The sequence below is a fragment of the Panicum virgatum genome, chromosome 4K, assembly GCF_016808335.1.
Source record: "Panicum virgatum strain AP13 chromosome 4K, P.virgatum_v5, whole genome shotgun sequence".
Lineage (NCBI taxonomy): Eukaryota > Viridiplantae > Streptophyta > Magnoliopsida > Poales > Poaceae > Panicum > Panicum virgatum.
In genome coordinates, this window is record NC_053139.1 from 39,549,359 (window position 1) to 39,572,068 (window position 22,710).

General features: G+C 43.1%; 3 protein-coding genes across 5 annotated transcripts; all 3 read left to right on the plus strand.

Annotated features, from left to right (window-relative positions):
- On the plus strand, nucleotides 1-11,010 carry LOC120703960 (cinnamoyl-CoA reductase 1-like). Of its 3 annotated transcripts, none has more exons than XM_039988184.1 (6): nucleotides 1-211; nucleotides 1,034-1,203; nucleotides 1,750-1,935; nucleotides 2,341-2,503; nucleotides 3,170-3,359; nucleotides 4,922-5,473. In XM_039988184.1, the coding sequence occupies exons 1-6, from the start codon at nucleotides 91-93 to the stop codon at nucleotides 5,052-5,054; spliced, it is 963 nt and encodes a 320-aa protein (XP_039844118.1). In that variant the 5' UTR covers nucleotides 1-90; the 3' UTR covers nucleotides 5,055-5,473. The 3 variants fall into 3 exon arrangements, with proteins under 3 accessions (XP_039844118.1, XP_039844120.1, XP_039844119.1); XM_039988185.1 differs by lacking the exons at nucleotides 1,034-1,203; nucleotides 1,750-1,935; nucleotides 2,341-2,503; nucleotides 3,170-3,359; nucleotides 4,922-5,473 and adding exons at nucleotides 6,430-6,599; nucleotides 7,151-7,336; nucleotides 7,778-7,940; nucleotides 8,374-8,563; nucleotides 8,975-11,010 and having other exon boundaries at nucleotides 22-211; XM_039988186.1 differs by lacking the exon at nucleotides 1,750-1,935.
- A 4,028-nt stretch (nucleotides 11,011-15,038) lies between these two features.
- LOC120705212 (cinnamoyl-CoA reductase 1-like) lies at nucleotides 15,039-18,359 on the plus strand. The gene is made up of 6 exons (XM_039989683.1): nucleotides 15,039-15,165; nucleotides 15,343-15,512; nucleotides 15,631-15,813; nucleotides 16,740-16,902; nucleotides 17,055-17,241; nucleotides 18,074-18,359. Exons 1-6 carry the CDS (start codon nucleotides 15,048-15,050, stop codon nucleotides 18,204-18,206), a joined length of 954 nt encoding a protein of 317 aa, XP_039845617.1. The 5' UTR covers nucleotides 15,039-15,047; the 3' UTR covers nucleotides 18,207-18,359.
- Nucleotides 18,360-18,656: 297 nt separating this feature from the next.
- Nucleotides 18,657-21,066, plus strand: LOC120703963 (cinnamoyl-CoA reductase 1-like). Its single transcript, XM_039988188.1, has 6 exons — nucleotides 18,657-18,895; nucleotides 18,976-19,148; nucleotides 19,245-19,430; nucleotides 20,173-20,335; nucleotides 20,426-20,615; nucleotides 20,712-21,066. Exons 1-6 carry the CDS (start codon nucleotides 18,757-18,759, stop codon nucleotides 20,842-20,844), a joined length of 984 nt encoding a protein of 327 aa, XP_039844122.1. The 5' UTR covers nucleotides 18,657-18,756; the 3' UTR covers nucleotides 20,845-21,066.
- Nucleotides 21,067-22,710: the final 1,644 nt, after the last annotated feature.

A 22,710-nucleotide genomic window follows, 5' to 3' on the forward strand; every position in this document is an offset into this window, starting at 1 on the left:
TGGAATCTGGACTCTGGAACTTGGCCGTTCAGCGGCAGCGTGACCTCAACAGGGGATTGTCCAAGTCAGGGAGGGGAGCAACCGAAAGCAATGGAGGCGGCGGGGAAGAGCGTGTGCGTGACCGGCGCGGGCGGCTTCATCGCGTCGTGGCTCGTGAAGCTCCTCCTCTCCCGGGGCCACTACGCGGTGCGCGGCACCGTGCGCGACCCAGGTAAAGCTCGCACGCCCACCTCTTCTCCATCCGTTCGTCGCGCCCCGGTGTTCTTGGCTGCGCGGCGGGCGATTCCTGCGTAGTCGAGGGATATGCGCACGGAAGAATTCGATTTTCCGCATTTCCTTGGGAGCTGAAGCCTTCTTAAGATCCAGATTTTTTACACAAAAACAAGTTATGTGGTCCTACCTCGTTGAGAACTTGCGATAATATATTGTCCTCAGGGTGATGGGGAATCGTAGGGATTTGTGAGAGATTAATCTATTACAGCTTTCGTAGTCCGTAGGATTTGGAAGATAGCTTTACGTAGTTCGAAAATTTTAAAATTTGGATACATGTTGCCCTTTCCCCCCTCCTAGAATGTCAATTAAATTGGTAGCAGGAACTGTCCAGCCATTGAAAGCTATAGCAAAATAAACGATGTCAAAGACAAGTTTTTCCCTTGCCATCTAAAGTAATGTAAAACATACAGCGCACAGTTTCTAGCCAGAAAATGAAATGGAACCTCAAACAACTAAAGAAAAAGTAGGTCATAAAGCTCCTAGCTTAATATATATGACTTTCTCGGGAATGCAGAATCAGGAGAGCCGCACATCTTTGTGCTAAAATAAGTTAAAGATCAAATGCAAACCCTGAAATAAACAGAAATAAAGGAAAAGAGCACTCACTAACAGCAGGCCTAAAAAATTCAGGACCTGACAAACAAAGGCAAATCAAGTTTTCCCTTTTCTTTCGTTATGATGGACCGACATTTTTGTTTTGCAATCATGAACCAAGAAATTTGTTATATAGATGTGAAGATATAGTTTGTGTGTGTTCTAGGTGCTAGCAAGAATGCTCATCTCAAGGCGCTGGAAGGTGCTGGAGAAAGGCTGCAGCTTTTCAAAGCTGATTTATTGGAATACAACAGCGTTGTATCAGCAGTTGCCGGCTGTGAGGGCGTCTTCCATGTAGCTAGCCCTGTCCCCTCTGGTCGGTCCTCCAATCCTGAGGTGAATTTTTCAAGAACATCTGTTTTATTTTACAAAATTTTGAGATGAAATAAGGCAGTAATAGAAGGTATAGTACGGTTACTTCTAGGCTGCAACTGATGCTATTGCTGGCATGGCAAGACTGCAAGCTCTCTGTGAAGTATAGTTGACGTATGTAATTTTCCTAAAGTAGTTTGATAAACAAGGGATTTTTTTTTCAGAATTCCTTCAAATGACCTATTCTAATTTATAGGAAAAATGCTAATTCATTGAATATCATAAATAAGCATGATATATGCAATATTTTGACCGTTCTTTTAGGGTATCTGCGTCTCCCTAGAACCTACAAACTAAGATAATGATTTCTCACTTCTGCGCTCTGCAGAGCATCATTTTCCCTTTGGCTATCTGTTTGTATTGCTCATAGAACCTGTTACATATTACATTTCTTTTGCTTGTTCAGTGCTAGGCTGCTAGCATGTAAGTTTTGGTTTATTTATAGAATAAGCATGTAACGTGATAGATTTCTCCTATTTGTGCATTTTATGTAATAAAACTGATTTGCAGGTAGAGGTCATAGGTCCTGCTGTAACAGGCACTACCAATGTGTTAAAGGCTTGCTATGAGGCAAAAGTTAGGCGAGTTGTGGTGGTGTCATCAATTGCAGCTGTGTTTAGTAATCCTAACTGGCCTAAGGGTAAGCCCTTCAACGAAGATTGCTGGTCAGATGAGGAGCACTGCAGGAAGAATGAGGTGATACAGTAGTCCCTTAGTATAGCAATGCCTTTGCTCATGCTGATATTCGTGTGCAAATATCGGCATACTTCTCCGAGATACTTTTTAGCCAAATTGGAGGGTGAACTGATTATTAGAGCTTTATATCCAGTATGCACCCAGCACCCTTGATTTACAGTTAACAACCATATAGTTTGTAATTCCTTATTTGCTATTTTCACATGCTGAAATTTGCATCTCATGCGTTCTTTCCTTATTTTTCTCAGTGCACTTCCAAATGGGAAGCAATCATTAACAGTTACTTGGTCTCGCTATATCACATAATGTCGTTGTACTAACCACAGAAACTATTGCTGGTATTGTGTTCGGGCATCATAAACTTCCTGCTCTGGCTTGCCTAACGGGTCTTCCATTATCCTTCAGGATTGGTATTACCTTTCCAAAACTCTGGCAGAACGTGAGGCTTTTGCTCATGCAGCAAAAACAGGTTTGGATGTTGTAACTATTTGCCCGTCTTTGGTATGGGGACCCTTGATGCAGCCTACAGTAAATTCGAGCAGTAAAATCCTCCTTAATTATTTTAGAGGTATTTTTCACAATATTCTATGTTAGTTTTTTATTGTTTCATATTCAGTTATATAATTAAAATGATAATCTATTCAATGGTGTTCGTCTATCATTTATTTCTGATTATTCATTTATAAAGCATATTGATCAATAGCTGGAAGGTAATTCATCTACTTAGGTTGGGGAGCCGTCATTTGAAGAATGGTGGGAAAACATAAACACGAGGGTTTCAGGTCAAGTGAAGAAGGGCTTAAATTCCATTGTTATCTTAGGAGCTTGGAGTTTGTGGAACCATCGGAATCGTTGTGTCTTTGATGGAGCCGTTCCTAGTTTATCCACCATAGTTTCACACATAAATGAGGAGCTGCTGCATTGGTCCTTTGCTGGGGCTCGAGGAATTTCTTTCCTCCTTGCCCAAGCACCTGCAGCCACTTAAGTGTGTGGTCTTGAGTTCCGGTCTAGTTTCAATTTAAAAGTAAAAGTTAGTTAGCTCTCCAGTTGTTAAAAGGGTGGGTTACAGGCCCTGATATCTGTAACACCTTGGGGTTCTCCACCCCTTTTTTCTTCTTAATATATTGATGCGCAGCTCTCCTGCGCTTTCGAGAAAAAAGGATCAAGATGTTCATTTTACCAACTTAATGCCGTTTACTGCTTTCTTTTGGAAGTAAATACATTTCTTCTACAGGAGATCATGACACCGTTGAAAATAGACTCAGAAATATTGTGGATGTTCGTGATGTTGCTGATGCTCTTCTTCTGGTATACAAAAAATCAGAGGCATCTGGACGATACATCTGCAGTTCACCTCCGATAAAAGTTTCTGATATGATAAACATATTGAAGAACTTGTATCCAACTTACCCTTATCCCAAAAAGTAAGTCTCCTCTGAAATGGATTTGTTTCTCCTACATGTAATAAGCAAACAGTTTCATCCCTCTCTTAACTTCAGTAGCTGTTTTTATCTGCACATATCTGCACATCTATAATACATACGGATAGCATAACCTAACAAGAGAACGATGAAACATGCATCCGACTTGTCAACTAATAAAATTTCACTGTGTGGTACTGTGGTAGTTCTTTACTTTGTTGTGTAACTGCACCATTAGGCACAGTAGAAGCAGGTCGTTCATATTGATTTAATACTTGCATACATGCACAAAATTGAGGGAGCTTGGATTCTAGTATGATTGTTGAGTATATTCCCTCAGTGCCATTGAAACTTATATTGGGCCCCTCAGTGCCATAATATTTTTTTTGTTTTTCTCAACTGCCATTTCAAATTTGTGTTCCCTTCAATGCCATTGCCGTTAGATTTGTTCCACTGATTATATGGGTCCACAGCTAAGCACCATCAAGCACAAGCACCTGCTTGATGGCGACTTCGATTTCGGGCTTTTGGCTGACTTCCGTCCTATGGGCGAGCTGCTGCAGCAAGCGCATGGTGCATGCTGCCTGCTTTTGCTTGCTTCCAAGCATGGGCTCTCGCTTGCTTGCTTGCAATGATGCGCACAAGCTGGCTTGCATGCCACAGCGGTGGCGAGTGTGCCGGGCAGGGCGCAGTGGCAGCAACCGTTGGATGCATGCCGATGTTGGCAGAGTTGCAACGCGCCTCCCGACACCACCATATGATTGTCTGACGGCGTGCGAGGTGGCTGCCGTGGCCGCAGGAGGAGCAGACGCCCCGTCGAGCGATGCGCGCAGAGTGGCATCGGGCGGTGGCAACCCCCGGGCTTGGTTCTGTGCGCTGCGCTCTGCAACTGCCTGCTGCTCAACTGTTGTGCCACGCGACTTCCAGCAATCCGGCGCCTCTTGCTCCCCCACGCGTGACGTGGTGCAGCATGCCACAGGGGCTTGAGCACTTGTAGCAAGGAGTCAAGCCTCAATGCAGGTGCCAAATTCATCCAATTGCATGTGTAGCTGCAACTCAAATTGAGGATTTGATGATGGAAATGGAAGAGTTAGAGCTGCTGGCCATTAAGCGCCATGAAGTTCTTCGAGACGCTGCCACGGCACAACCAACACTAGAGCGAACCTTGTGTCCTCGCAACATCCTGTGGGTCGTTTTTCTTGGCTGGTATGGAGCGTGAAGAGGCAGTGGAAAATGGCGGGCTGGCGGTGGCTCTAGGAGCAGCGGGCAGAGAACAGAGCCTACAGCGTGGAAGCAGGGTATTTTACTCGTCAGTTAACCGTTTTCTGACGGCAGCTAACGGAAATGGTACAGGAAGAATGTCAAATTTTATCTAGTAGCATCTAGGGGAACCTAAGAATTTTAATGGCATTGAAGAAATTCATACAATTTTCAATGGCATTGAGGGATTCACTCATGAATGTTTTGGTGAACCACAAAATTCCTGTTGATATTGTTCTTCCATTCAGTTTTACACTCTCTTGATGCGGTTGGAACTTATTCTTTCTGTTTTTGATGTTTTGTAGCTTCGTGGAAGCACAAGAGAACTCAGTTTTTAGTTTCGAGAAACTCCAGAAACTAGGATGGACCTTCAGGCCTATAGAGGAAACCCTCCGTGACAGCGTCGAATCCTACAAAGCATTTGGCCTTCTGAACTGAGCATCCAACTGGCACTAGATTGAGCTTCCAACTGGGATTGTTTCGTCTGCTGGTACCTCCAAACTCGTGCTAAATAATCTAATCTAAACAGTTGGAAAGCAGCTCCATCCCTCCAATACCTCTTGATTAATGTAAGCAGTGAAACTGAACGTGGTGTTTGTGACAAATTCAAGAATGGAATCACGCGGGAGCAAGAGGTTCAGCACTGTATTTTCCAACCTGTTTTATCTTGAATTCTTGATGGTCTGGACGACTGGACTGGACCAAGTATGCGTAGGCCTGGTTTTGACAGCTTTTATTACTTGTGATGCATTGTCATAGCCAGGAATATAGGTGATTCCTGGTAATACATATAATTAGACTGTCTGCTGTACATGTAAATAGACTGTCCATCTAGTTCAAATCAGGGATTAGATTCACTCCGGACCTATCGATTTCGTGGCACATAAATTGTCAATATTCGTGCTCCGGCGTCCAGGTTGGTCCTAATAGCCTTCATTGGAATACTACCAAGCCTTGCTGCTTTAACTCCAAAAACTCAGACATAAACTTCCCATAATCATAAGCACCAAAATTGACTTCTACAGCCTCACTGAAATGATTTCATCCCATCCCCTAAATTATGATTGAGGATTTATTTAAAAACATTACAAATAAGAGACATTGAACTGTGTTGTGCAAAACTCGTGAGATTTAAATTGTCAGAGCCTCAAAAAGTTTAGAGGACTCTTGCTGAACTGAAACTGGAAGAAGTTGGTAGAACCCCTCAAGCAAGAGGTGGAAGATGTACCTGGAAACGAGAGTACCAAAACAGAAGGTTATTTTTTTTTTGAGACAAACAGAAGGTTAATGTTAAACTCCACGCCTAGACCTCTCTGGATTTGTGGCCAGGTGGACTCGAGCCGTTCCCTTCTTCGGCGGCGGCGTGACAGAGGCACCTCGCCACGCGCGCAAGGCCCTGCCACGCACGACACAAATCGAAGAGTGGAGAAGAGAGAGAGAGCAGCTACCTCTACCTCGGAGCGAAGCCCCCATCGCTCCTCACCTGGTGCGCTGGGCTCTACGCCTCTACTGGTGCTCGCTCGCTGGCCGGCGTCGGAGCCAGTTCAGCTCCAGTCGATTCGGCCGTGGGAGCTGTTGTTGCTGCCGCAGGGCCTCCGCTGGGGCGCGGTGCTGCGTGCCGGTACTCCCGGCGCTCCGGCAAGGGCCTCATCATCTGATCTGGGCGTGGTCGCCACCAGGAGAGGCCGCGCACTGGGAAGCGAAGCACGCCGCCGCCTTGAGTTCGCCGGAGGAATCGGCGTGCTAACGGTTTTGCGGGAGGAATCGGCGTGCTAACATATGTGAAGCTATAGCTTGTTTTTTTTTTTTGTAGGTGCTAGCAAGAATGCTCATCTCAAGGCATTGGATGATGCTGGGGAAAGGTTGCAGCTTCTCAAAGCTGATTTGCTGGACTACAACAACGTTGCATCAGCGGTTTCTGGCTGTGAGGGTGTCTTCCATGTAGCTAGCCCTGTTCCCTCTGGTCGATCCTTCAACCCTGAGGTGAATTTGTCAAAAACATCTATTTTATATTTTATTCCCATCTATTTTGTATTTTATTCCCAAGGTTTTATTCCCGTCTATTTTATATTTTATAGATGCTTCAGTGTGGTTGTTTCTAGACTGCAACTGCTGCAATTGTTGACAAGGCTCCAACTATATGTGAAATATAAATTGAGACACATAATTTTCCTAAAGATCTAATTTGATAAACCAGGGAAAATTTGAAAATCCTTCAAATTACCAATTCTACATGTACAGGAAAAAAATGCTAATTCATTGAATATTTATATAAACAAGCGTGAAATGTGCAATATCTTGACCATTCTTTCTGGGATCTGTGATTCCCTACAAACTTAATTATGACGAAATATGATGATTTATCACTTCTTCTCTGCACGGCATCATGTTAGCTTAGCTATCTAGTCCTATGCTCATGCAATCTGTTACATACATTTCTTTTGTTTGTTCAGTGCTATTTTGTAGTAAATGTAAGCATGTAATGTGATACTTTACCCATTTTGTGCATTTTGTGTAATAAAACTGGTTTGCAGGTGGAGGTCATAGGTCCTGCTGTCACAGGTACTGCCAATGTGTTAAAGGCTTGCTATGAGGCAAAAGTTGGTCGAGTTGTGGTGGTGTCTTCTATTGCAGCTGTGTCCAATAATCCTAACTGGCCCAAGGGCAAGGCTTTTGATGAAGACAGCTGGTCAGATGAGGAGTACTGCAGGAAGAATGAGGTGATATATTTCATCCTTAGTATAGCAATGTCTTTGCTCATGCTAACATTTATGTACGAATATCGAGATAAGATAACAGGAATTATCTTTTCCTTTCATGACAGTTTCAGCTTTCCGTGTTCTTTTTTGCAAATCTGGTGGCTAAACTGATTAGTACATATTTATTTCGTTAGTGCAGTCTTAATTTACAGTTAAGCACCATATGATTTATAACCCCCTGTTTGCTATTTCCACATGCTGAAATTTACTGTCCATGAATTCTATCCTTATTTTATCGCTGGTCTTCCAAAAAGGAAAGGATCATAACATTGGGCTAGCTGTTGTATCATATTTATAATGTCCTTCTAGTAACCATGGAAACTATTGATGGACTTGTGTTTTCTCAATGGAAACTTCCTGTTCTGGCTTGCCTAAAAATTACTTTCTTTAATTACCCTGCAGGATTGGTACAACCTTTCCAAAACTCTGGCAGAACGTGAGGCCTTTGCTTATGCAGAAAAAACGGGGCTGGATGTTGTAGCTATTTGCCCGTCATTGGTACTTGGACCCTTGATGCAATCTACAATAAATGCAAGCAGCAAAATCCTCCTTAATTATTTCAAAGGTAGGGTTGTCATGTCATGTTAGTTTCCCACTGGTTTGAATTCAGTATGAGGCACAATATAATATGGCATGATCTTCCAAATAACACTTTGACCATTCATTTATCATATATTATATCACTTATGGTTATAAACTTATAATCATGGTAAAGTATATTTGATTACTAATCCAATCATATAAAGTTTACATTATAAAAATAAAAAATTAATAGTCGTCAAAGATTGCAAAGTTTAAATCTTGATATACGTCTGCACCTTATAAAAGTAGATGGAGTATTACTTAACGGTGTTTCTCTATTGCTTGTTTCTGATTATTCATAAAGCATATTAATCAGTAGCTGGAAAGTACTTTATCTACTTGAAATCAAGCTGTTTAGTTTAAGAACATAGTTTAGATGCTCAGTGCTTTTTTAAATAAATACATTTCTTCTGCAGGGGATCGTGACACCGTTGAAAATAGGCTCAGAAATATTGTGGATGTTCGCGACGTTACTGATGCTCTTCTTCTGGCATATGAAAAACCAGAGGCATCTGGACGATACATCTGCAGTTCACATCCAATAAAAGTTTCTGACATGATAAGCATATTGAAGAACTTATATCCAACTTACCCTTATCCCAAGAAGTAAGTCGCCTCCTTTGAAATAATTTTATTGTCTCCTACATGTAAGCATACAGTTTGTCCCTCTCGGAACTTCAATAGCTGATTTTTATCTGCACATCTATAATACATATGGACGTCATAACCTAACAAGAGAAGGGTGGCAACATGCAGCTGACTTGTCAACAACAATAAAATTCCAATGTTTTTTCGTGTTATGATAGTCCTTCAGTTCGTTCTGAAACCACACCTTTAGACATGATATAGGAGAACGATGTTCATATCGATTTAATACTTGCATGCATGCACAAAATTTAACGGGCTTGGATTTTAACTCTAATGTCTCTGAATTCCTGTTCGTTTTGTTCATCCGTTCAGTTTTACACTCTTGACCTTGGTTGGAGCTTATTATTTCCGTGTTTCGATGTTTTGTAGCTTTGTGGAAGTGGAAGAAAATTTTGTATACAATTCGGAGAAACTTCAGAAGCTAGGATGGACCTTCAGGCCTATAGACGAAACCCTCCGTGACTGTGTTGAATCCTACAAAGCATTTGGCTTCCTGAATTGAGCATCCAAGTGGGGCTGTTCTCATCTGCTGTTACCTCCAAACCTTCGCTAAATAATGAAATTTAGGAACAGTGAATTGTGACAACTTACCCATTAATGAGAGGGATTAAAAGTGATGCTAATTTGAAATTTTGTTGACTAAGTCAATATTGGATTGATATGGAAGATGTTGATGCAAAGCATGTACTTTACCATAGAACTAAATCGAAGGGTTTGAATAATGTTTTAAACATGTTTGGAAGCTCCAAAGTTTGAAGAAGCACCAAAATTCAGCAAAGACTGACAAAATTGCTAAGTGTGAAAACAGTGATAAATGGCAGAGTTTAGAGTTGAATAAAGTGTCATTTATGAAGCAACTTTGTATAAAAGTATCAAAAAATGGAAACTTGGATGTTCGACTTTCACAGTGATACTTTTCTATTCGAAATCAAGAAGATGGTATTTGGAAGCGCCAGGTGAAGGCATTGAAGAATAAATCAAAGGTGGAAAGTGATATTATTGCAGGTGCTTTTACCGACTATATGACTCATGTACAATCTTTATCAAGAATGTCATGCTGAGTATTATAGGCAGAGCAGAGAAATACATATGAAAAATGGCAGAATCTGGGATGAGATTTCAGCTGAAGCAAAGTAGAAAGGCAGCTTGGGAACTCGAGGAAGAAGCTAGGAGGTGTGAGCATGATATGAAAAGAGCAACGAGGGAACAATTAAGAAAAATAGATCAAATTGAAGTTGAACTGAAGCATGTTTAGGATATTGATGATGTTATTCAGACTACCTCGGCAATATATTGAGACACTGTGGAAGCTAAGATAAATCGTTTAGAGACTGAAAGATTAGTTTATATGGATGAAATTTTCTCTTTGCAATTGGTCATGGAAGAAATGCAAGAACAAGTTGCAAGCACATATGCAAGCACAGAGCAAGTCCTTCAGGATCAACAGGAGGTGGAGGTGGTGGATTCCCTCCAATTTATCCTTGCATATGTACTTGTATTTTTTCCATGATCAATCGCTTAGAGAAAATTTCATTTCATCCATATGAACTACTCTTTTAGTCTCTAAATTTTAGCTTCCACAATATTTCGATATATTGCCAAGGTAGTCTGACTAACATGATTAATATCCTAGGCATGCTTCAGTTCAACTTCAATTTGATTTGTCTTTCTTAGTTATTTCCTCATTGCCCTTATCATATCATGCTCTTGCCTCCTAGCTTCTTCCTCATATTCCCAAGCTGCCGTTCTACTTTGCTCCAGCTAAAATCTCATCCCAAATTCTGCTATTTTTGCATCTGCATTTCTCTGTCTTTGCCTATAATACTCAGCCTGACATTCTCGATAAAGATTGTATACATATGTCATACAGTTGGTAGAAGCAACTGCAATAACATCACTTTCCACCCTCAATTTATTCTTCAATGCCTTCACCCGGCGCTTCCAAGTACCATCTTGTTGATTTCGAACAGGAAAGTACCACTGTGAAGATCGGACATCTAAGTTTCTATTTTGGTATACTTTTATACAAAGTTGCTACATAAATGTCACTTTATTCACCTCCAAACTCAGCCATTTATCGCTGTTTTCAGACTTAGCAATTTCGTGGTGCTTCTTCGAACTTTGGAGCTTCCAAATATATTCAAACCCTTCAATTTAGTTCTATAGTAAAGTACATGCTTTGCACTAACTTCTTTCATATCAATCCAATGTTAATTTAGTCAATAAAATTTCAAATTAGCATCACTGAGGGTTTGATCCCTCTCATTAATGGGTGAGTTGTCACATGAATAAGCAGGTCCAATAGCCCAATCCCTCTCCGATTTTACGAACAAGCAGTGAAACAGAATGTTTTTGTTGTAACGGATTGAATAAGGGATTTATGAAGGAAAGCAATGTGTTTTTCAGCCTGTTTTATCTCGGTGTTTCGGACCAAATAAGTAGGCCGGACACTAAAAATTTTATGGCTTGCAACGTATAATCGTCGTCAGAAATGGGCTCAGTTCTTCTGTACATTCAGTTAGACTGCGGCCAACTCAAACCAGGAATACAAACAACACTAGATATACAACTTGATCGTATTTTGTGGCACATAATGTGACTGTCCACGTAGAGGTTTATAAAGATGCAGCTATACGAAATTGTCAACATTTGGGATGGCAAGGGGGCACTGATCCTTAGTTCCCTAAAAAAATCCTAGTTTATTGTCCCAAGGAAGAAAATGAAAAAAAAAGCTACTCCATGCCAGGTCTAACGGGGGTAAGCTACGCGGGGTGCGATTATTTTTTTATGAAACAGGAGCGATTTCAACCGGATTTCCAGAACCTGCAATGGATATAGGTTTAAATCACTATTTAGACAAAATTGAGACTTGTCGCTTAAAGCAATCGAAGTTTGGGGGCCCACGAATCCATGAAGGCCCATGACACCTTCTCCCTCCACTCTACCGCGCAAGGGGTTCACGACGACGCGGGCACGCGGCGAATCTCTCGTCGGCAGCCACAAATGGAGCTGAGCCAGCCTCCTTTCATACCTTCTCCTATAGCAAGCCTCTTACCCCACTTCTACCATCCTAGACAGCAACGCATGATGTGCCACGCGACTTCTCAGGTGCAGGTGCTCCTGCTTCTAATGGTGGTCGAGGACTCAAAGCTTGCCCTTCAGTCTGCAGTTCAGCACGATGCCCTCCTGTCTACCTTTCTGCACATGTCCCAAATGAGCTTAAATCAGTGACCGGCGAAAGGCACATAGGTGGGGATGGGGACCCCATCGCAGATAATTCCCTGTGCCGGGAGAGGGATGAAGGATGGGAAGACACTCCCCTCGCTCAAGGGGACAGATGTGGCGGGCATTCCTCGGTGGGGAATTCACCATTGTCATCCCTAGTCAACGTAGACATCTGACTAGGATTACTACCATACCGTGGGTGATTTATTTGATGGTGGGGATATGGGCGACATGAGACCCGGCCCCGATGTAGAGTGTGGAGGTCTCTATGACAATTGTAGTATGGAATGCATGGTTGTCCCGGCATCTTTTAGCATGAAAATTGCAAGAGGATGGTGCACCTAGGGTGCAAATTGGTGTTTTTAAGTGCACCTCCAATCCTTAGTCCAAAATTTTGTACGACTTCTCCAAAGTAGTATTCTATTTTGAAAAAGTAGTACAAAATTTTAAACTAAAGAGGATTGGAGGTGCACCTAAGGGTCACCTCTTTGTAGTTTGCACCCCTAGGGCACCTATTATATATTAGGAGTGAATTTCTAAACAAAGATAAGATTTTTCTACCTGTTAAGGTTTATAATAGTCGTATTACTTCCCACTTAATAAAATACGTGCTCTAACACATCCGCAAAAGAAAAAGAGCTAGATGAAAGGCTTGGGAGGGTATGTTGACATGGAGAAGAATAATAGAAATCAATAGCAATGACCATGGATGGGTGAGCAAGGATAGAAACGAGTGTACCGTGATCGAACACCATGCGAGAGGCTATCTAGTGCGGCAATCAAACATTTTGATCCTACATGACATGGGAGAGGAATCATATCTCACTAATGATGGTGACGCAGATAGAATCACCGCACACGGACTTCTTCAAGAAGGATGCACCATGGTTGTTCAGTCTTTCGATCTTGAGAGTTAGGGTGACATATATTTGTCTTGACAACAACATTAGATGTTAGCAAGAGAATTTGTGGTATTATAACCTATGCTTGTGCTTATGGAAATCTATGCCATGGAAAACATGTGCAATCGGTCGACATGGAAGAAGGGTCATGTATGTGTTGTTGGAGATTAGCACACAACAATATGGATATATACGACAATAGAGCATTATATCGCAAGAAAGGAAGTTTAGTCTGATACCATGTGGAAAGAGTGTAATAAGATGTAAAGGATGGGACAACCAAGTATGCTTAACAGCGACGCAAATACACACGAGGGGTGTGTGTGTGTGTGGTGGGTGGGTGGGGGGGAGGGGATGGAATGCTACTTATATCCTATCTAGACTTGCTTGCGAACTTTGGCCATTCTTTCCTAACCATCCGCCTTACCATGCCCCTCTCCTTCCCTCTTCTTGTGGCCTCCTCCTCCTCCTCCTCCTCCTCCTCTCTCCCTCTCTAGTGGTCACTTCAATACCAAAAGGTTCTGGTACTATTTCCATATATAGCACGATAGACAAATCCGATCAACCTTGGAGTGGTCTTAGTCAGACCTAGGTGGTGGCGGCGGCATGCAACTAATAGTGTGTGGATGGACCTTGAGGTACCATTTCTTGAGCAGGATATTGTAAGTATTCACCTTTATAAGTTTTTTAATTGCCTGAAAGCTCAAATCTTGAAAGTTTTGCAATCAAAACAATTCTATGAAATTATTCAGAGGTTTTCAGGATTGGTCGAATGATTTTTGAACGGAAGTTACCCCAAATCAATAAGAAAGTTTTTTCATATCGATTGAAGCTTTACAGATCAATTCAAAAATTTGGAAACAAACATGTTTTCATTGGATCTATATATTCAAGTTTTCTTAAGATTAATTGTAAGTTTTTATAGTCAATATAGATGTGGTGGGAGGAGAACCGATCGATGAAGATGTGCGAGGGGGAAATTGATGTGCTGTACCGTTGCTATTTCCCTATGTGCTCCTTGGGGAGGGGAGGCTTAGCAGTTGATCAGTAAGAGATGCGTGAAAGAAATTTCATTTGAGCGCTCACATGTCATGCTGTCGGCACAAAATGAACTCACGAGAGTCTTCAGTGTTTGTTTGTAAGGCAGCAAGTAAATGATTCAATCTAGGTTGGGAAACAATCTATCCAATGAGCTGTGCAGCAAATACAGAAAAGGAATGTCTCTAACAAACAGCAAAGGTAAGTATTGCTTCTGAGCCATCCACACACACTTTATTTCTTGGATGCTAGTGCAGAAGGATGTGTACCAAAAGTTATACTACGATTGCCCACAATGCATCTGATGCCACGAGATTACGTGTTTACGTCCATGCCACCTTTGCCGATGCCGAACGCTAGCGCGCACACACGTCGGCACCAATGCCAAGTCCATGTGGGATCCACTCGTCAGACTCAGAACCACGCCTTCCGCGTCTGCTCCCTTCGTGCCAGAACATGACTGTGAAAAATTACTTTATTTGTTGGTCAGCACCGATGCATGAAGATTGCTCTTGATTCCACACCGGCCCCTGCTGCAGTGACATGTGCACGGATGCTTGAACCTTCTCTGTCCTTGTTCAGGAATGTATTAGCAGCTCACGGTGGTAGTTTCGCGTAATCATTGCATGCCTAACCTAGGATGAGAATGACAGCAACATCGGTTGCATCGATACCGTGAATAATCTAGCGATTGGATGTTGATCCGGTGGTTCAGATTGAAGTTTGCATAGTTTTCTTGAAGTGGTTGGTTTGCACCTGAGATGCAAACCTTTCATAATTCTGATATGCCGAGTCTAAGGAAGAGGAGGACGAGTGTTGTGTTCCCTCGTGCTCACAAGACAGGGTGTGTGTGCATGCCCACAGGATCCCCCCTAGTGCTCTACGCCTGTACCCAGTTTGGACTGTTCTCCAGGAATCCACACCACCTCACCGTGTCTTTCCAGTGAGCACTTGTGTAGCTGGCTGGCACGACCTTGTCAATTGCAACCGCTGATCAATACCTTCCAAGCAATGTTTTGCATCATCACTAAACAAAAAAAATGCACCTGACTTGTAAGCAAAATCGAAAACGGAAACACTTTATCTAGTCCAGCAGGTGTATTTAAATCGAGTTGTTTCAGTCGATATGTATCTCTCGAGTTGTGCTTTAAACTGTAGCATCTGTATACAGTTGCCATCAGTCATCAGTATCCATAGGCGGAGATACTACTAAAAAAAGTAAAATCAATAGTTTTAAGACAGAGACATCGCCGCCGTAACTCTTGCGTAGCGCAGCAATGGCGACGGCGATGACGGTGTGCGTGACCGGCGCGGGGGGCTTCGTGGGCTCGTGGCTCGTCCAGCGCCTCCTCGCCGCCGGCCGGTACACGGTCCACGGCACCGTCCGCGATCCCGGTAACTTTTCTCGATACGCAGCGGCTCAAAGATTTCAACCATGGATAAATATAATCGAGCAGCAGTTTTTGCTGTCGATCTATCGAGTTCTTCTTGTTCTTGTGAACGAACATGGTAGAGCGATCGAGCTCGCGCATGTGACGGCCGGTGATCGATTCTCGATCGATCTGTGTGCAGGCGACGCCAAGAACGCGCACCTGGCGGCGCTGGACGGCGCCGGCGAGCGGCTGCGGCTGTTCAGGGCCGACCTGCTGGACTGCGGCAGCCTGGCGGCGGCCGTCGCCGGCTGCGACGGCGTCTTCCACGTGGCGTGCCCCGTCCCCGACTACCCCATCGCCGACCCGGAGGCACCTCATCACGCCACCCCTTTTTCTTTGATCTCCTCAGCTTCTTGTGCGATCTCGATCGATTTCGATTTCTCATCATCAGACACCGGCCATCCATGCCGCCGATGCGTTGCTGCAGGTCGAGCTGCTCGCTCCCGCCGTGACGGGCACCATGAACGTCCTCAAGGCGTGCTCCCAGGCGCAGGTCAAGAGGGTCGTCGTGGTCTCGTCCCTCTCCGCCGTGATGGTGAACCCTGAGTGGGGTGACAGGGCCATGGACGAAGGCTGTTGGTCTGACGTCGAGCTCTGCAGAAGCACCGAGGTGAGGCCGACGTCACCCATGCTCCACTTACATGTAGGGCCACTGATCTGACTGACATGTAGGTGGTCGATGGATCTCAATGCAAATTTCTCTTTGTCCATGGATGGAACTCTACTGTTCCGCATCACGTGGCGCCCGTGTTCAATTGGAAGGGATCTTTCGTGGTGGCATCGAGAGAGAGTCCCGCCTATATATATATATATATATATATATATATATATATATATATATATATATATATATATATATTTCATTTTGGAAAAATCCGGTTACACTCTTGAAATATCATAAAAGCCCAGTTTTCAACTTTTATATACTAAATCGAATAACAGAGGTCATCCGTCTGTCGAAATCGGACAAATTTGACCCTTTGGGTGGTTTCAAATGTAATTTTTTATTTTGTAAAAAGTAAAATATTCAAATTCAAACTAAAAATTATAAATAATTCATTTTATTTAAAAAATATGAAATGGGTATCAAAAGTTCTAAAATGTAACCTATCTATTGGTACTCTACTTGTCAGTTATTCGGATCTAATTTTCTTCATGTTCATAGTATTTTGTTGCTTGTAGTTATGCCTGTTATTTGTAAATAAATAAGATTAAAGTAGAGAAATAATAGATATGTTACATTTGTAGAAAAAATTGGTACTGGGTTCATAATTTTCTACTTTAAAATAAATTAGTTTGGATTTTCTAGATCTAATTAGAATTTTTAGTTTTTTTAAAAAAGATTATAAACCCACATTTGAAACCATCCAAAGGACCAAACTTATCCGGATTCAATAGTTGGATGGTCCTCACTATCCAATTTTGCTACTAAAGGTTGAAAATCGAATTTTTGCGATAGTTTGAAAATGTAAACCAATTTTTTCTCTTTTTTCCTATCCACTCTAATTGTGTTTCCTCCCAATGTCACTCTGCCAGAACTGGTACTGCCTTTCCAAGACCCTGGCAGAGCTCGAAGCATTCGCCTACGCCAAGAAAACTGGACTGGATGTGGTGTCACTTTGCCCATCCCTGGTGATCGGGCCCCTGCTGCAATCCACAGTGAACGCAAGCAGCTCGGTCCTGGTTGATTTCCTGACAGGTTCACTGCCTTTCTCTGGACTGGAATCTCACCCATTTTCCAATTCACATCTGTTCAATTGATCGGTGCCTGATGTGGTCTCACCCATTTTCCAATTCACATTTGTTCAATTGATTGGAGCCTGATGTGGTCTGCTATGTCTCTCGCATCAGGAGATCGTTTGGTGAAAAAGAAGCTCAGGAACTTTGTGGACGTTCGCGACGTCGCTGATGCTCTTCTCCTGGTGTATGAGACACCAGAGGCGTCCGGGAGATACGTCTGCAATTCGCATCCAAGGCTCGTGTCCGATGTCATAAAGCTACTCAAGAGCTGGTACCCGGCTTACAAATATGCCAACAAGTAAGTCTGTTCTTGATTCTCAGCTTCCAATGTACGTGTCTTATAAATCTACTTGCTTTGTTCCAAAATATAGATCATTTTGTCTTTTCTAAATTTATATCTTTTGCTGTGCACCTAGATATATATAGTCATTAGCTTTTCTAAATTCATAGCTTTTGCTATACAACTAGGCATAATATATGTTTAGATGTATTGCAAAAGCTATGAATATAGAAAAGCTAAAATGACCTAAATTTTGGAACAGATGTAGTATAAGTTATTGGGTAAAAAAATGCTTCATGTGCCTCACGAAATAGTTGTTTCATATGGCCTTCCATTGAGAGGCCCGAACTCTTCTATGTACATTAGAATGACCTCGAGTCATTGACATATGTGAGCCCCATAGGTAAGTGAGTCAAAAGTCACTCTGACATGCACCAAAGAAAATTTCACCCCCTCATTGAGAAGCACTCTTATTAGAATGTTTTAATAGTTCTATTGGGAAAAGTGTGACATACTCGTATTCCTTTTTATCGTATTTGAAATTTGTACATCAAAGTTGGTGAGGCCAAACAGGTTCCACGAGAGTAGAGTTCCTCTCTAGTGCATCCTTTTTATGTGCTTTTTATTGAGAAGAAGGCATTTGTAAGGATCTTGTCAGCGCCATGTATTTGGAATCTTATATCTCAAACTGCTAATAAATTAACAAAATTTAGTGATGTCATAGTATGCACTAAAGTTTTAGTTGTTCCACCAAATCGTCATTTAGTTTGGTGCATTGTGAATTTGAAATGGCATGGTCACTGTGACCTGATGAATTTCGTTCTGTTCCCAAAAAAAAAAACAATGGCAGGTTCGTCCTGGTGAGCGATGAGCCTTCATTCAGTTCCAAGAAGTTGCAGGCGCTGGGCTGGAAATCCAAGACGTTGGAGGAGACCCTCAAGGACAGCGTTGAGTCCTTCAGGAAGGCAGGCGTCCTGGGTTGACCAACCAAACAGCGCCCTTCATCGCATTTTGAAAATCAAAATGTGTCGTCTTGTTTGTCCGTTTAATCGGCAGCAACAAGTGCATGACTTTCTATGAAGACATGCTATGGTTTGAAACTTTGAATGTCAAGAATTGAGATGGTCTCATCCCAACACAATTTGTGAATTAGGCTGTTGATGATGATCGGAGTAGGTAGATAATAAGGTTGGATAGATACTATTGGCCGCCCACCTGGTTCGCTAGCTGCCCCAAACACTGCAATAGCATACCTACGGATACAAATACAGATTCGGATAGTGTCAACATACCAACACCACTGTGTGCATCGTTGCCGCCAAAGTACTGTGCGCATAGGATCCGCTTCAGATCTCAACCCAAATTGCAAGACGTCAACACTGGCGCCACAACGTCAACTGCCACAATTTGCACGAGCTCAATATCCTCCAATCAGCCGTGTTTATTAACTCGAGATCTTCATCTTCTGGAGCGATCCGGATTCAGTCTACGGTGGCAACAACGAGGCCGTCGTCTCGTCTAGGCACCGTACCAATGGAGGAGGGCGCCGCGGGGAGGGCGAGGCCGCCGGCGGTGTGCGTGACCGGCGCGGGGGGATTCGTGGGCTCCTGGCTCGTCCAGCGCCTCCTCGCCGCCGGCCGGTACACGGTCCACGGCACCGTCCGCGATCCCGGTAAATTCTTCATCCATATGCAGCTCAATAGAATCTGAAGCCTGGAGGATTGCGTGTGACGAATCGCGATTCGTGCGCAGGCGACGCCAAGAACGCGCACCTGGCGGCGCTGGGCGCCGCCGCCGGGGAGCGGCTGCGGCTGTTCAGGGCCGACGTGCTGGACTACGGCGCCGTGGCGGCGGCCGTCGCCGGCTGCGACGGCGTCTTCCACGTCGCCTCCCCGGTCCCCGTCCACGCCATCACTGACCCCGAGGCACCTCAGCACCTCACCCTGCTTCCTTTCCTCGGCGTCGCCATGCCTTCGTTCCGTCCTCACCCGACCCCAACACCTTGCTGCTGCCTGCTGCAGGTCGAGCTGCTCGCTCCCGCCGTGACGGGCACCGCGAACGTGCTCAGGGCGTGCTCCGAGGCCAAGGTCAGGAGGGTCGTCGTGGTGTCGTCTCTCTCGGCCGTGATGGTGAACCCTGCCTGGCCGCAGAGCCAGGCCATGGACGAAGCCTGCTGGTCTGACGTCGAGCTCTGCAGATCCACTCAGGTGACTGAAAAAAAAAGGCTTCGCACCCTGTTTCCCTCGAGCAAATTCGATGATTTGGCAGCAGCGTTTCTCTTACATGTAGGACGGATTCCGTCCCTGACATGTAGGCCAGTGCAGCCGCCAATTAGATTCGTGTTGATCTTAATTCTCCCTCTCGACAAAGTACAGATAAGTCGCACAAAAAAGCCACGTGCTCATTGCTGTCGAGCAATCGAAAGCGACATGGATGATAACTTAGGCCGGACTTGGGTAGCTGATAGCGACGCTGTCAAAACTAACTACTGTACCAGTGTGCTGAGAGATGGACTGTAAAATTTTTTATAGCCAATAGCCGGCTGTATTATTAATTTGGGAACATATAAAGTGCAAACCAATATCTCCATGTAAACTATGGAAACTTCAATCTGAATCATCAGCTCAACATCTAAGGGGAAAGGCGCATAGGTGGGAGGGGTAAGGATGACAACGGGTCGGGTTCGGTTCGGGTGGAGTGTCCGGACACCCAAAACCGAAACCCAAATTTAAAATCCAAACCCGACCCGAACTCTGTATTGGGTACAAATTCATACCCAAAACCGAAATCCCTATACCCCTTGGATGTTGATCCAATGACTCAGATTGAAGTTTTCATAGTTTGTACGAAAAGATTGATTTGCACCTGATATGTTCCCAATTAATTTTACTCTAACCTATCATAAGAATGTTCCAACTTTGATTTTGTCTCCAACCTTCACTCTGCCAGAACTGGTATTGCCTCTCCAAGACCCTGGCAGAGCTCGAGGCATTCGACCACGCCAAGAGCACCGGGCTGGACGTGGTGTCGCTCTGCCCGTCCCTGGTGATCGGGCCCCTGCTGCAGTCCACACTGAACGCGAGCAGCTCCGTCATCGCCGACTGCCTGAAAGGTGACTGGCACTCTCGCCTCAGTCACTTCCCCCCTGTGTGCTCCGATCAGAAGAAGGCCTGGACTGGAAGTCTGAAACCTTTCTCTGCAGGGGATCGCGAGGTGAAGCTTAAGCTGAGGAACTTCGTGGACGTCCGCGACGTCGCCGACGCGCTGCTCCTGGTGTACGAGGCGCCGGAGGCGTCGGGGAGGTACATCTGCGATGCGCACGCGAGGCAGGTGTCCGACGTCGTGGAGCTGCTGAGGAGCTGGTACCCGGCTTGCAAGAATGCCAGCAGCAAGTGAGCCAGCTCTTACTGAACATTTGCATACTGCATAGTGCCTGAAACTGAAGCTGCTGCTAGATGCGCTGCATCTTGATCCAAACCAAATGGCAGGTTTGTGCAGGTGAGCGATGAGCCTTTTTTCAGCTCCAAGAAGCTGGAGGCGCTGGGGTGGAAATTCAGGCCGTTTGAGGAGACCCTCAGGGACAGCGTCGAATCCTTCAGGGAGGCAGGTGTCCTGGATTGAACAAGCAGCGCACTATCGTGGATCAAAGTAGTTTTGTGCTACATCAAAGCAGCAGCGTCGAAACCTTTGGCTTGAGAATTGGAATGGGCAGTGTGAAAAATCATAAGGGACAAAGTTTGTCGGTGTAATATGGCGATATAGTTACTTGCAATGCTCTAGTTTCAGAATTCATAATCCTTAATACTTTGGAAGCTGATGAAAATGTTGTGACACCTTATCTAATTTGGATGGACCAACAGGCTCAAGATTGTTGCGTGCACATACTTAGTACTATCTTGATAGTTCAGTAAGGGTAGAGCCAATTTATAAGTATTTATCCTTCAGCAATAGCACCTTCTGGTTGACCATCTATCTATCTATTATATAAATATTTGAGTGTTAGAAGAAGCCACCACGTTCGCCGAGAGATGCTAGAAATTCCTACATTAATCTAAGAAAGAGAAGAATTTGGACCGTTGAATTTTATGAAGATCTAATGGCTTAGATTAATCAAAGAGTTCATGCCAAATACAATCAAAGATATTTAGTTATTGTAAAAAAGAGTATGCATATATTAAATATAGAAAAGAAAAGAATGTAAGATTAATATAAAGAGTCCATGCCAAATATAATTAAAGATATTTAGTTATTGTAAAAAAAGAGTATGCATATATTAAATATAGAAAAAGAAAAGAATTTAAGATTAATTCAAAGAATCCATGTTGAATACGATCAAAGATATTAAATTATTATAAAAAATAATATGCATATATTAAATATAGAAAATTAAAATAATATAAGAGTAATAAGATCAATATATCTCTTTACTAATTTCTCATCTGTTCTTTCCAAAGAAAAGAGAAACAACAACAACCAGTCGTACTAATAAAAATAGAAAACTAGAGCTTCATTTTTTTTTCTTTTTATAAGGAAATAATAGAGAGGCAAATGTCCCACCTTTAACTAATTCCATTGGCCGAATTGACCAGATCAAAACTAAATATAGGGTGCAAATCATAAAAAGTGGAAGGGAAGGGAGAGAGGTTAAGACTATCTAATTTCATGCACTAGGTTTAATTTGGACATCAATCCAAAATCATGTTTTTTGGAGTGTGCAATGGATCTCACAAATATGACATAAATGACAACAACGGCAGTATATTAGTTTTGAAAGAAAAAAAGAGGACAATTACATATGCATGTGTCAATCAAGCATGCATATGTAATTACATATGCATGCTTGATTGACACATGCATACATATGCAGAGCGCTCTAAAATTTGTTTTGGATCATCATCATCTCCTTTTATCTCGCATGTCGATCTTCAATCTGTTTGCTTGATTCTTAATTACAAAACGTCCTTGGTAAAATTGGCTCAAAGAGCTAAAGTCGAACTAGACATGTGGATAGCGATTATCACATATTTGAGACTTTTTTAGTTAATCGTCATCCCTATTTGCCTCACATTCTTCAATATATTTGTTTGATTCTTTATTGTGAAAGTGGGCTCAAGGAACCAAAGTTGAACTAGATAGATGGAGACCGATACATCATAAATCCAAGGCAATGAGATGCATGTCACCAATAGCATAACCATCAAGAGGGATGAAAAGGGTGTGGCACTCATCCTATTACATCTGAAAGAACAGGAAATGGAGCGTTAAAAGAAGCCACCACGTTCGCCAAGAGCATATAGAAATTTCCACGTTAATTCTAAAAAGAGACACCATATGTGAAACAGACCGGGTTCCCGAGAGGAGAACCTGACTCTCTGTATCGTCGTGATAGTCCCTGGATCAGTAGCTATCTTATACAGAACTCATTTCAATCGAATATCATAGACATAACTCACGTTTACAACATCACATGGATTTATTTATTACATA

Bases quoted from the DNA above. Each gene is read 5' to 3' on its own strand.
- LOC120705212 (XM_039989683.1), top strand. From the start codon at position 15,048: ATGGCGACGGCGATGACGGTGTGCGTGACCGGCGCGGGGGGCTTCGTG. The intron at 15,814-16,739 runs GTGAGGCCGACG...TCACTCTGCCAG, and splicing joins AGCTCTGCAGAAGCACCGAG to AACTGGTACTGCCTTTCCAA. The intron at 16,903-17,054 runs GTTCACTGCCTT...CTCTCGCATCAG, and splicing joins CCTGGTTGATTTCCTGACAG to GAGATCGTTTGGTGAAAAAG.
- LOC120703963 (XM_039988188.1), top strand. From the start codon at position 18,757: ATGGAGGAGGGCGCCGCGGGGAGGGCGAGGCCGCCGGCGGTGTGCGTG. The intron at 19,149-19,244 runs GCACCTCAGCAC...TGCCTGCTGCAG, and splicing joins ACGCCATCACTGACCCCGAG to GTCGAGCTGCTCGCTCCCGC. The intron at 20,336-20,425 runs GTGACTGGCACT...CTTTCTCTGCAG, and splicing joins CATCGCCGACTGCCTGAAAG to GGGATCGCGAGGTGAAGCTT.
- LOC120703960 (XM_039988184.1), top strand. From the start codon at position 91: ATGGAGGCGGCGGGGAAGAGCGTGTGCGTGACCGGCGCGGGCGGCTTC. The intron at 212-1,033 runs GTAAAGCTCGCA...TGTGTGTTCTAG, and splicing joins CGGCACCGTGCGCGACCCAG to GTGCTAGCAAGAATGCTCAT. The intron at 1,204-1,749 runs GTGAATTTTTCA...ACTGATTTGCAG, and splicing joins GTCGGTCCTCCAATCCTGAG to GTAGAGGTCATAGGTCCTGC.